Source organism: Lissotriton helveticus, chromosome 7 (assembly GCF_964261635.1).
Source record: "Lissotriton helveticus chromosome 7, aLisHel1.1, whole genome shotgun sequence".
NCBI lineage: Eukaryota > Metazoa > Chordata > Amphibia > Caudata > Salamandridae > Lissotriton > Lissotriton helveticus.
This window is the reverse complement of record NC_136068.1, coordinates 1,821,960,660-1,821,973,856: the sequence shown is the minus strand read 5'-3', so window position 1 is coordinate 1,821,973,856 and position 13,197 is coordinate 1,821,960,660. Positions and strand designations below refer to the sequence as shown.

The following is a 13,197-nucleotide window of genomic DNA, read 5'->3' as shown; positions in this document are numbered from 1 at the left end:
TTTCATGCGTTAATCTAACCCCTGAGCCGTGGTACTTGTCAGGGCTGCTATAGCGACGGTAGAGGCTGAGAAACGTAAGGCAAATAAACTACATTACCCAAACTTCACGCATTCAGTTAGCAGCAGCACGGGCGCCCATCTTGGGCTTGGCAAACGTAGCTTGACTTCCGAGCTCGGAGAACGTACCGCCCTCCCTCTTCTGATTGGCCGCTCTCGCCCTCTCTGCGCGTGCGCGTTGCTCTCTATGGTCCGGCGCGGTCTGTCTGGTCTTGCACTCTATGGTCTGTGCTTCCGGAGCGCGTTGTTTGGGTGCTGAAGGCAGAGGCTCTGTGCTTAGAGGGAGACACAGGCGGTCTTAGAGGGGAGGGCACGGAGGGAGGGGCCTGAAAAGCCGGGGTCTATGAACGTGGCTGTGGAGGGGTCTTGGGGCACCTCAGAAGCACACATTGAAGGGGTCATTGAGGGGCAAGGGAGTCGGAGGGACACAATATAGGGGCTCTGGGGGATTGGGTTTATCGAAGAGGGGGTGTCCTTGAAAGGACTGTTTTGGGGCCCACCCTGGTGTATTTTGGGGGTACCGTGGCCTCAGGCTGAGCATCGGAGGTCCCCGAGGGATACTGCAGTGGTGCTTGTAGGGGCTCATTGGCTGCCTGCAGACACAGGTGCTGTCACTAAGGGACACAAAAGAGGAGCCCTTGGGGCAGTGAGACTTTTAATGGGCTCTGCTCGTGACAGGAGGTGTACGCGGTGATTGGGAGAGGCCACTGAGCAGCTGTAAAAACTACTCTGATTGGAGGAGCCCTTGAGGGCACGACTGGAGTCAAGACAAGATGCCTGAGATCAAAGTGAAGCACGTGGTTTCCTGCAGCAGCGAGGACACAGTAAGCATGACAGCTACTGGCCGTGGCAAGTCTGCCAATGTTGCATTGTGCATATGCATGGTGTTTCTGTGTTGTGACATGTGCATATCTCATGTATTGTAATTGCATTTATTTATATAGCACGTACCACCTAATGAAACTGACATGTAGTTGGACACAAAATATTGCTGACATCCTACGATTTGGCTTTGAATGGGTTGGCAGTCACAGTTGGTTAATACAGAAAGTAGCAAAACATGTGTTACCAGAGAACGTGTGCATTGTTTTACTCATGCTAATTGTTTACCATCCTCCCCTCCCTTGAATCATTTTGGGAGAAGGCTTTGCAGACTCACAGTAAAGAACCACCCGTGAATGGTAGAGTATTTTACAGTCTATAGTGGTCTCCCCGAAACCCAGAATCGGTGCATCTTTGCAGACACCTAGGTTTTAGCGAGAGGTGCTAGCAAGCCAAACCAAAGCGTTTGTTAATGTTGCTTTCGTAGTCAGTGTTTGGGGGATGACCAGCCCCGCTTCGATGTAATCTCGTAGCAGAGACCTTTATATGAGGAACATATTGACTAACAATTGCAGCTGGAGAGAATGCATCACAGGGGGTTGGGAAAGAAGCACACTGGCGAGAGAGAGCAACACATAGCAGGGAGGAGAGAAGAGAAACTGCTGGAAAACACATGCAGTCTTGTGGAGTGCCTGAGACAAAAGAAAACAAGCATTGGCCTAGCCAATAGGTCTTGCCTTTTGGACCTTATAAGTGTGTAGCCATGCAGCACATTATCATTCGTGCTGTGCCACCAGGTATTGAAGAGTTATGCAATTACTACACTGGTTTTTTTAGGTCTAGCCTAGGCAGCGCGCATGCGCTGCTCTAGGAGGCCATTGGCCATCGATTTTCTCTTTTCAAGCACTCGCGGCGGCATCCACCTTGCGGGAGCGAGCAGCAGCGCGGCCACGTTAATACAAACATATGGCCGCTGCTCGCTCCCGCAATGTGGATGCCGCCACAAGTGCGAGTGCTTGTAAAGTGAAGACAGTGAAGACTGCTTCTTTACGTCATGAAGCACTTCCACCCGTTACTGCCTCTCTTCCGTTGCTGCTTTTTAAGGTTTATTGCACTTGCTAAGCCGAATAGTGAACAATGGCAGCTGTGCACTTTTCTTTTCTTCAGCGCTTGGTTGTTTCTAATAATCTGCCTCTTTCTGCTCTCCCATGTGCCCCCTTCAAGATCCTTCTCTCTTTCCGCATTCTGCCAGCACCCTCCTACCCAATAGTTGTCCACCCCCACGACCACCACATCCACATCCACCACGTCCACCACCACCACATCCACCACCACCATGTCAGCCACCAGGTACACCACGTCCACCACCACCACCACCACGTCCACCACCACCACCACGTCCACCACCACCACCACGTCCACCACATCCATCACCACCACATCCATCACCACCACATCCATCACCACCATGTCCATCACCACCATGTGTACCACCACCACCAGTGATGGGTAAAGTGTCACTGGAGGGCAGGGGTAATAGGAGTGTCAACCCCGGCTGTACATGGGACATTTAAGGATGCATTGGGTGCGTGAATACGGGCTAGAAGTATTACACCAGCCCCAAGATACATTTTGAAGAGTCGCAATGTCACAGGGCCTCCTTTAAAAGCACACGCAGCATCTCTACCTCACAGTGCCATACCTGCACGAGCCACTCGCTCAAAATAAGCATTGGCATAGCCAATAGGTATCGCCTTTCGGACCTTATAAGTGTTTAGCCATGCATCACTTGATGTTGTTGCACCAAGGATCTTGTGCTGAATAACTAAACACTTATAAGGTCCCAAAGGCGAGACCTATTGGCTATGCCAATGCTTGTTTACAGTGTGTGTTGGGGTGCGCTATTCCAGTGTGTGTGGCCTATGCCTAACTGCACTAAGAGCACCTAATGAATAACGCTTTAACAGTCAGTGTCTGGATGCACTGAGCTCAAGATACACTATTTACCGAGTGTGTTTTTTTTGTATGCGTTGAGCACATGATGCCAGTTGTGCAGGAGTAATTATCTCTGCGGCAACGTTGAGCTGGACAATGTATATTATCATTTTGGAAACAGAGACTATCTATTGGCTTTGTCGGTGTCCAGTCTCTCAGTGCAAATGTAAACACAGTGAAAGATGCAGTATGTAATGTGGTGAAATGTTTACAGTCACATATTTGGGATGGGGGCATGTCTTGCTAAAGTCACACGGGGAAATAGTGAGTTGTCTGTGAGAGCAAAGATGGGGCGAGTCAGAAGGATAATTTCCTGTTAGTATGCCTTGAAATGCCAAGATGGGTGCAGCGGTCACTACAGTGGACAGAATGTATAACCGTGAGAGCTGAATCTGTCTTTAGTGTCTGCATTCAGTGCCATAAAATGCCTGAGGCAGATGGACTGGGTAGCATTGTCAGCTTGTGGTCGTAGTCACAATACCCTGTGTTGTTAGCGTTGCACAAAATAAGGAGCCTGATGTTGGTAGCATGGAATCAGCAGGGTACCATGGCCACTCAATGGTTCTTGGTGCCACGAAATGCATTTAGAACATCCATGCTTTTAGGGAAAGATAGTTTGGTTGGCCGATGCTTCTGCTGCAGAGATTAATGTATAGTGCCATAGCACTTTTGTGTTATGCATTGCACAATATGAGTGGTGAGAGGGGTGGAGAAACACATTTGTAACTTGTACTTTAGCTGGGGTGTCAACTGATTGTTTTAAATATTTTCCAATTCCAGTTTCAGAATGAGTCTGGATAGAGTACTATAAGTAATCAAACTCCTGCAACAGGTTTATGTGGTATTTTCAAATGGTCCTGGCTTTTAGCCAATAGACCACTTTGATTTTGGGACTTGTAGTTTTGGTTTGTTTGTCTTGGGTATGCCCCTCCCCCTTAAATCCCAGAATGCTGAGGGTTGGCCCATGTTACAGCTTGGCAGATATGTTGCCTTTGAGGGTTTACGTGTGAGCAGCCCTTGTTTCCTCAAGCGAAATTATTATTATTATGCGTTCTTATATAGCGCTCGATTACCCGCAGGCATCTCGGCGCTTGCCTTGGGAACCCGTCCTGGCTTTTTCCCTGTGAGATACCCGAATGGGCATCCCCAAGGTGAAAGCCAGGCATCCCGCCGCGGGAGGGCCGTAGTGGAGATTAAGCAGGCTAATGCCCAGAGCTGCAGAGTGTGAACCCGTGATTCGAGTAGGCACCGAAACGAGAATTATCGAGTCCGTGGATATTTGGGCTCAAGACCCTGCCGCGTCGGGAATTGAACCCTGGTCCTGGGTCTGACCTCTGCTTCAGGGTCTGCCTCCTCTAACCAGTGAGCCACACAGAAGCCACTGATCTGTGGCAGTTGGCGCTATGAATGACAAATGGGAGCAAGAGGTTTTTAAAGCTTGTACCTGCACAACACTTGGCTATTGCCAGAAAAGTAAATCTAGCCATACTCTAGTGAGGTCACTATGAGTATGAGCTTTTTTTTTTAGGGATCTCTTCTAGTTCTGAAGTTTTCATCTGTGTTATTCAAGTGGCTTTAGGCACAGTTTCCTCCTGCTGCTTATTAGTCAAAGTGACATTATTGTTTTGGAGGAAGAGCTGCAGGGTGGGAAAGGATTGATGTGATGGTGCCAAGCACATGGGGAGAGTAGAAAGAACAAGAAGCATCATTATGCTATGCCAAGAGGCAGGCAGCTCAGAATGCAGGACCAGCAGATGGTTGAGGTGTGACCGCATTTCTCTGGGATGCATCTGTGATTAAATGTAAATCGAACCCTGCCTATGAGGGAGCTGCCACTGAGGGAAGGGAAGAAAGCCAGCCCATACCCTCTAAAATTTGCCACTTGCCAGGGAGGAGGGCATATGCTCGGTGCAAGAAAAGGGCACGTGCAGATGGGAAGGAGAAAAAACATACACAATGCGGGTAGAACAGGCACAGGGTATGAGATGAGATGGGGATTCGAGAGAGACGGGATGGGGAGTGAAGGCAGCTTCACGAATATGGTGATCAATGGGAAACAAAGCTTTTTAAAAACACGTTGCAAACACAACGCTCACATTGCAACATAACACTAAAACAAGCAAACCTTGCAAAACAATTGTTTATTTTTTTACAAACGCTTTTGAAAGCATCACTGACAACACATAAACACATTTTATAGATTTATGAACAACACAACATAAGACAAAAGAACATGCTGGTTCAGAATAAATCACACGTAATGGATGCAGCGCCTCACAAGGGCCGGGAAAGCTGTGCAGACTCAAGCAATTATGAAAGGATTAATGCTTTTAATGGGGCGCTAAGGCAGGGTAGACTGGACCAGAAATAATCCATAAAAACATAAATTAAAGGAAGTACATAAATATGATTGAAGCAACAACAATATTTTTAATAATTACAGTCGAAACTATTTAAGTACATTTTTTATTTTTTAAAAAAGCACATAAATTAATAAAACACCGGTAACATGGAATGCCTAGCTAAACAAATAAAGCATTTTTTTAAACGCTTGGAACGCATCTACCATAAGCTTTAGCAGTAATACGACATAAGAAAATCGAACTTTCCTTAAACATGGGCACTTTGCAATGAAAAAAATAGTCCTGACACACCATGCTAAATGCACTAAAGTGAAAGGATACAAGTACTGGGCCCAAGCTCCAGGGGAGGGAGCAAGACATAGGAAGGAGGGACATATAACCAAAATTAACCACATGGAAGCAAGCTTTTGTAAAAAAATAGTCTAATTAATAAATCAAAAGCAATGGGCGGGCTGTAAGCCATTAGAGTGAATACAGTATGTCTCACAGAGACAGCGCATGTGCTGCTAAGGCAAGACTTAAACAAGCATTGGCATAGCCAATGGGTCTCACCTTTGGGACCTTACAAGTGTTTAGCCATGCTACAGTTGGTGTCGTTGTTGCACCAAGGATATTGTGCTGCATAACTAAATACTTATAAGCCCCCAAAGGCGAGACCTATTGGCTATGCCAATGCTTGTTCTGTTTTACCATCACACTGTCAAATTTATGCTGCCAGGTTAGCTATATGTCCTTTAGACTTGGCACTTACTGACATGTTTGACCTGTTTACCTATTTTCTTTTCCTGTTTACTAATTTGAGCACACTACCACTTTAAACGCTGCTGATTCTCCTTTTCTAATATAGTTTAATATTTCTCTTAAAATGTTATGATTGGATTGACAATAAAATGTATTTTGTACAAAAGGATCATAGGGCTTGAAAGTGAGTATTACAATCTTGCCATCGTTGTCACTGATTAGAACATTTGGAGGGCAGTAGTGGGAGTGGAAGTTTCTTAATGAACCAGCAGAACCGTGGTGCGAGGCATAGGTCAGTAGAATTTTGTTGGGTATAGATGGTGTAATCTCTTCTGATTCTGTCTAGGTAAAGAAGAGAATTGTGATGCTATTTCTTTTGTTACGAGAGCCAGTACATTCTGTAAGAGGGGTTGACCTGTGTAGTTTGTCTTTTGTGTATCACAGTCATCTCATAGTTAGCGGTCCAGAAATGTTGGCTATAGTGGCGGCTCTCACTTGTTGACTAGATGTTTGCTTAGTGGCCTTTGCGTAACAAGCACTGGCAAAGCCAATAGGTTGCGCCTTTGTGACCGTTTAGCGTTGCAAATGGTGTTTAGTCATTCTGCTCAGCATCCGCAAGGCTGTGGAGCGTGGCTAAAGTAAAAAAAACAAAAGAACGCACGCACATACAGCCTTGCAGTCCTAGAAAATTATGTGCAAAAGAGACACAATATGTTGGCACTTTGTTTTCTTTGTAGCTACCGATCCACGTTGCATCTGTAACAAAAAAGAAACACACTTAAAAAATGTTTTTGTAATAAGCAGGTTAGGTAAACCGAAGCAGCACAGGGGGGAGTAGGAGGGGGCGAACAGAAAAGCAATATCGGATGGGTGGGGCGAATTGGGTAAGCAACATGGGAAGAATGGGGGAAGGTAAAGTAACATGGGGAGGGGAGGGAAGTGGAAGCAACACAGGATGGCGGGGACTACAGCATCACAGGAATTGGTGGAAAGCCACATGGAGGGCACGGATGAGGGAAGCAATGGGAAGTGGGACACAGTTAAGCACAAGAGGCAGGAGGAAAGGGAGTAGCAGTCTGGCAACTGATGTACAGAAGGGAGACTGCTCGAAAACAAGCACACTCTAGCTTCACACAAAAGTAACACGCGGTCAGCAAAAAGGAGATGGAGAGGGCGGAGCGAGTGGGCGAGGAGAGGGGAGGACGTGTGGGCGAGGAGAGAGAGGGAGATGAGGAGAGATTACTTTGCTCAAATAATTTGTTCACATTAAAGGTTAGAAATTTGCTCGCGTTCCATCAAATTCTCTCTGCTTTATGATTGATTATAGGAGTGAAAAATGTACAGCAAAAAAAAACGAAATATGATAACATCCTCTCCCACAGCACAACAGGCCTTCCCTACTTCTAACGAGATTTACTGATGAGCACTACGTCGTGGTTTGAAAGGTCAGCGGTCAGTTGCTCGGTTCGAAATCACCTACTTTACCAAGCCTTGTGCCGTATGTCATTTCTGCCATGAAGGGAAGGAAGATTTATATTGCGAAGGAGCTGGTCATGTTACCAGTGCCTGACAAGCAGCGTAACCCACTTATTCGAAATCTGAAGAGGGAGCCCTCGGAGGGCTGTCGCCAAGAGACGTCCTGGGAATGCTTCCAAACACACACGCTCGCGAAGCAGCAGCTGTTTTTGCCCTTTTTGGAAGCACATATTCGTGCTTGTGGCGCACCCCTGCTCGCTCCCGCAAGGTGTATGCCGCCACAAGCATGAGTATGTGCTTCCAAAACGAAGGCTAAAGGTCTCCTAATCCACGCATGCGCGCTGCGTAGGCGAGACCTAAAACCTCGCATCTGGAGTATAAATGGGAACTCTGTATCAATATAAAAATTCGTATAAGTATTTTTGGGTTATTGTAGATAGCAAAGGCACATTTAATCAGCACACACCAAAATGAATGCTGATGCGAGCTCTCAACTTTACTTTTGGAATCCTTTTAAGGTTTCTGAAAGGTTTGACTTGTGGCCCTTTGCTAAAAATCTTTACTGCTAAGCTGACTCCTACCTTAACCTTTGGGAGTTAAATTATGATAGGAAAAGCGTAAAAAATATTTAGACCGGTAAACTGCTAACATCAACTGGCTAACTTTCTGCTTACTGAAATTTGCTTCATAAGTGCAAGTGTGCCTGAAGTTGGGTCTCCCAAAGCAGAATTTTGCCAGATACATAACTTTCCTTAAATCTCGTTATCGATTCACAGGAACCTTTGATAACTTGATTTGGCAAGAACTAAGTGTCCCTTTGGAAGACTCGCCATACAGACTATATGGACTCCTCCTTACTGTCACTACGAGTATTAGAGTTTTTGGCTGTATATTACACAGGAAACAAATGTAAAACGATTTTAAATTAGTAACTATGTCTGATTTTGTTGCTGGGGGATAAAAGAGAGTCGGGCAAGCAAGATAATTATTTGGTAAATTATAAATACCTTTCACTGCTTAGTCTTACAGCTTTACCTGCTTGCTTGTTACTCACAGTTTTTAAAAAGCAGGTTTATATACTATCACTTTGCTGACATTGGATAGCTTACTCCCAGCTCAAAACATCAAGTAGTTTTTTTTTTTTGTGTTCAGAATGATTTTATTGAAACAATATGCAAACAGAAGAAATCAGACAAATACAATACAAAAGAAAATTCTCATATGCGTAAATGATGAAATTGCAAACATAAAATGCAATGATCCAAGGAATAGGAAAGGGGAGAAAAAGGGCAGGAAGGGATGGGGTAGGGGACATATCATAGAAACATAAAATACAACAAAATAGAGTCATAATTAAATTGAATTAAAAAGGCCGGTAACATAGGGGAAATTAAGTAACAAAATAGAGAATAGAACTAGAGGTCATCGCATTACATAACCCAAGAATCATTGCATAACATACGAATCAATAGGTGACCAAAAAGTTTGAAATGATTGCGAATTATGAACAACGCCTTTAAGAGACAGTTGTGGTCCTTTTCTAGTAAAGATAATCCACGACCACCAGGCATGAACTGAAAGAGAAGAAGCATCTTTCCAACAAAAAGTAATGGATTTTAAAGCAGCTGACATTAAGAAATTAAATAACTTAGCTTCTGACTCACTAAGAGGATGGGAAAGGGCAACTGATTTACATATTAACATAGCATAAGAAATATCATCTTGTACAGGTAAAATTTTTGAAATTACAATCCAAACATCCGACCAAAATTTTAAAATAACTGGGCAATCATACAACATATGACGAAGTGATCCAGAGCTAGAAGTGCAATGCCAACAGACATCAGAAGGTAACAGTTTTGCATGGCACAATCGAAATGGGGTCCATAGGGCATTAAATAAAATAAAAGCATTAGTTTGATACAAAGACACTGGAAGCCAACCAGAAATACTGTTAAGCCAAATTGATGACCATATGTCATCTGACAGGGAAATGGACAATTCATTATTCCAAAAAGATGATATTGTATCAACATTGGAGCCCTGGAAAGAAGTACATTTTTTATAAAATACCGAGACAGCTTTGGGGGAGGATGTAACAGCTGCAAGGTAAGTCAACAGATCATTAGTGGTGGAGGAAGGAATACCATTGGGAAAAGAGTCCAAAATTGAATTACATAAAGCTTGGTATTTTACAAAATCAGATGGTGGGATATCAAATTTTAACCGTAGTTGCTCAAAAGGAATAAAAGCAGTCCCACAAAAGACATCTTTGAGATAAAAAAATTCCTTTTGAAATCCATGAGGACCAGAAATTGATGTTTCTATTTAGTTTAAGTAAAGCACTGTGCCATAAAGACAAGTGGACTGTGGAGAGTAAGGGCAGTTCAAAATTAGAATCCAAATCATTAATTATTAGTCTCGAGGATTTGATAATAGAGGATTTATGAATAACCTTGGATGTAGAGGACATTGATAGCAAAGAGGGCAGTGAAAAGGGACGAACAATTGAGGATTCAATATCAAGCCAAATTGGGGGTGTGACCATATGAGAGGTTGTAAACCTTAAGGAGCTTTGCTTTAAAATAAAAGCTTTATGGTAGAGGTAAAAGTCCGGAATAGCAAAGCCAGCCTGGGACTTAGGGAGTTTTAATTTCTTATAAGCAATACGAGGAACCTTATTAGACCAAAGGAATTTAGATAACAATCTGTCAATATCTTTATAAAATTTAAGAGGGAACTGAGTGGGAATCATGGCCAATGAGTAGAAAATTTTTGGTGCAACATTCATTTTTATAGCTTCCATTCTACTCCACCAGGTGAGGAAAAGGGGAGACCATTTGGATGTTTTGTTCTTAATATATTCTAGTATAAAGTCACCATTAAGTTTTAAAGTAGCAGGCAACGAGGAGGCAAATAGGATACCTAAGTATTTCAGCTTACTGTTCTGCCAAATAATGTCTGTGTTTGGTAGCATATCCGGGGTACAAAAAGCTTTCAAGGGAAAAAATTCTGTTTTACTGACATTTAACTTATAACCAGAAACCACAGAATATTTTCTAATAATGTCTAATAGGGAGGGAACAGAAGAAAGTGGATTACTAATAAACAATAAAACATCATCAGCATAGGCCAAAGTTTTAATCATGACATCATTTATCGCAATCCCCTGAATATTATCATTGCATCGGATATAATTAAGAAAAGGCTCAATTCCTATTAAAAACAATAGTGGAGAAAGGGGACAACCCTGCCTAGTACCTCTAAAGAGGGAAAATTGAGTGGAAATTTGACCATTAATAAACAAACGAGCAGTAGGGGCAAAATATAAAGCAGAAATCATACAAATAAAATGGGCACCAAAATTAAAAGACAATAAAGTTTTAAATAAAAACTGCCAATGAATTTTATCAAAAGCTTTTTCTGCGTCCAAAGCCATCACTCCCGCAGGGGAAGCAAGATAAGGACTCTGCCCAATCACATGTAAAAGGGATCTAGTATTGTTAGCCGAATACCTATTTTTCATAAAACCCGATTGATCTGGATGAATAATGGAGTGAAGAATGGGAGCTAATCTAGTGGCAAGAAATTTGGCATAAAGTTTACAATCCTGGTTTATTAAGGAAATAGGACGATAATTAGCAACCAGGGTAGGGTCCTTATCAGGTTTTGGCAAAACAATGATTAAAGCGTCCGTAAAGGAGCCTGAAATAGTGCCAGAGGAACCAAAATGGGAAAAAAGTGAACTTAAATAAGGTAAAAGGTAAGATTGAAATTCTTTATAAAATTCAGCGGGGATACCATCTGGGCCCGGGGATTTGTTCTTGGGAAGTGATTTAATAGCCAGTAAAATTTCATCAGAAGTAATCGGAGAATCTAAACTTAATCTATCTGTAGGAGAGACTTGAGGTAATTTGTACTGATTTAAAAAGGAATCAATTAAAGAGTCATCACAAGGTACTGGTTTACTATATAACTGAGAATAAAAATTTAAAAATTCTTGTACGATATCATTATGAGAAATAGCAACTCGACCACTAGGACTACGAATCGATGTTATTTGAGCTTTGTCCCTCTTGATACGTAAATAGTTTGCAAGAAGTTTTCCAGATCTATTGGTGTTAAAGCGAAATTTAGCATTAGATTTTGTAAGTTGGATTCCTGCTCTAGTACTAAGTATAGCATTAAATTCATAACGAAGCTTCTGTAATTTGGATTTGTACTGAAGGTCATTAGAGGAAATAAATAAACGTTCATATTTAGCAATTTGTTTTTCCAAATAAGTAATATTAGAGTTAAATTGTTTATTTTCATGTGCCATAATAGAAATAGTGGCACCTCTGATGTAGGCCTTAAAAGCATCCCACCTATTCACAATAGAAGTTGAACCTTCTGGATTGAATAAAAAATAGTCTTTAATATTTTGTAAAAGTTTAGACTTATGTTTATCATTGAGAACTATATTTGTGTTCATACGCCAACGATTTTGCCTAGCAAAAGTAGAGGAAATATTTAACACAAAGGAAATCAACGCATGGCCCGAAACATCAATATTACCTATAACAGGGTTGGTGGCTGATTGAAGTAGAGGGTGAAAGCAAAAAATAATCAATTCTGGAATGTGAATTATGGGGATTAGAGAAAAAGGAAAACCATTTCTCCGTAGGAAAGTGTAACCTCCATATATCAGTTAATTTGGTTGTGCGAAGGAAAGATTTAAAGGCATGAAACACTTTAGGAGGACGGAATTTTGTAGTGGAAAGCCTATCTAGTAACGGATCAATAATTACATTAAAATCCCCCCCAACAATCAAAGGGACCTGCCCCAACTTCAGAACCTCAGAAGTCAAAGCAGACCAGAAAGAAGGGTCATCAGCCGTAGGACCATAAACATTAAGCAAAAAATAAATTGTGTCTTGAATTTTAACCTTAACCACTATATATCTACCTTCTGAGTCTGTAAATTTACTAAGAATCTGACAATGTAACCGTTTTGCAAAGAGAATTGCAACCCCATTTTTTCTTCCCTGCGCAGGGGAGGAAACAATATTATCAACCCATTTTTTCTTCATATATTGGAGAATTTTATCTTCAACATGCGTTTCTTGAATAAAACAAATGTCAGCTTTACACGTACCCAGGTAATCTAAGATCTTAGTGCGTTTTACCGGATGCCTCAAACCCTTAACATTAAGAGAAACAATTTTAACATTATGAATATTAGCCATTGTGCATTAAGAGAAAAGGACAGAAGAATGATACAGAAAAAGAAGAATGGAGAAACAGCCTTAGAAAAGGAGCGACTCTATGCAGAAGGTAGGAAAAGGAAAGACACAAGAGGAAGAAAGCAAAAAAGGAAAGGAGACAAACAAGGAATATAAATAAGGACAAAGAAACGCACACCCGTTCCACAAGAATGGCCAGAAACCGTTGGAGCCCATAAGTATAAGAAAATGCAAAGATGTGACAAGAAAAGTCAGGCTATTCGAAGTCAAGTATTAGGATCCTGAGTATCCATAGATGGAGGAGCTTGTTGCTCAAGAAACAAACGAAGATCTTCAGGACGCTGAAAAGATTTGGAGACATTGTCTTTCCAGACACGCATCGTTGAAGGATCAAAAAGACCATATTTTAATCCAAGGTGTCGCAGCTGTGGACGATAGGCAGAAAACTCTTTGCGAATAGCAACCGTTTCTTTGGCAAAGTCCTGGTGAATAAAAATGTTGGTCCCATTCACTAATAA

The 13,197-nt window shown here is 42.2% G+C and overlaps 1 protein-coding gene across 2 annotated transcripts in view; it reads left to right on the top strand.

Moving 5' to 3' along the window:
* The first annotated feature begins 271 nt into the window (after positions 1-271).
* XRCC1 (X-ray repair cross complementing 1) overlaps positions 272-13,197 on the top strand; it is a 282,052-nt gene continuing 269,126 nt past the window's right edge. Inside the window, exon 1 of one of the 2 annotated variants that reach the window (XM_078655577.1) lies at positions 272-881. In XM_078655577.1, the coding sequence (XP_078511703.1) occupies positions 831-881 (51 nt within the window). In that variant the 5' untranslated portion in view covers positions 272-830. The remainder of the gene's footprint in view (positions 882-13,197) is intronic. The other variant, XM_078655578.1, reaches the window with a different exon arrangement.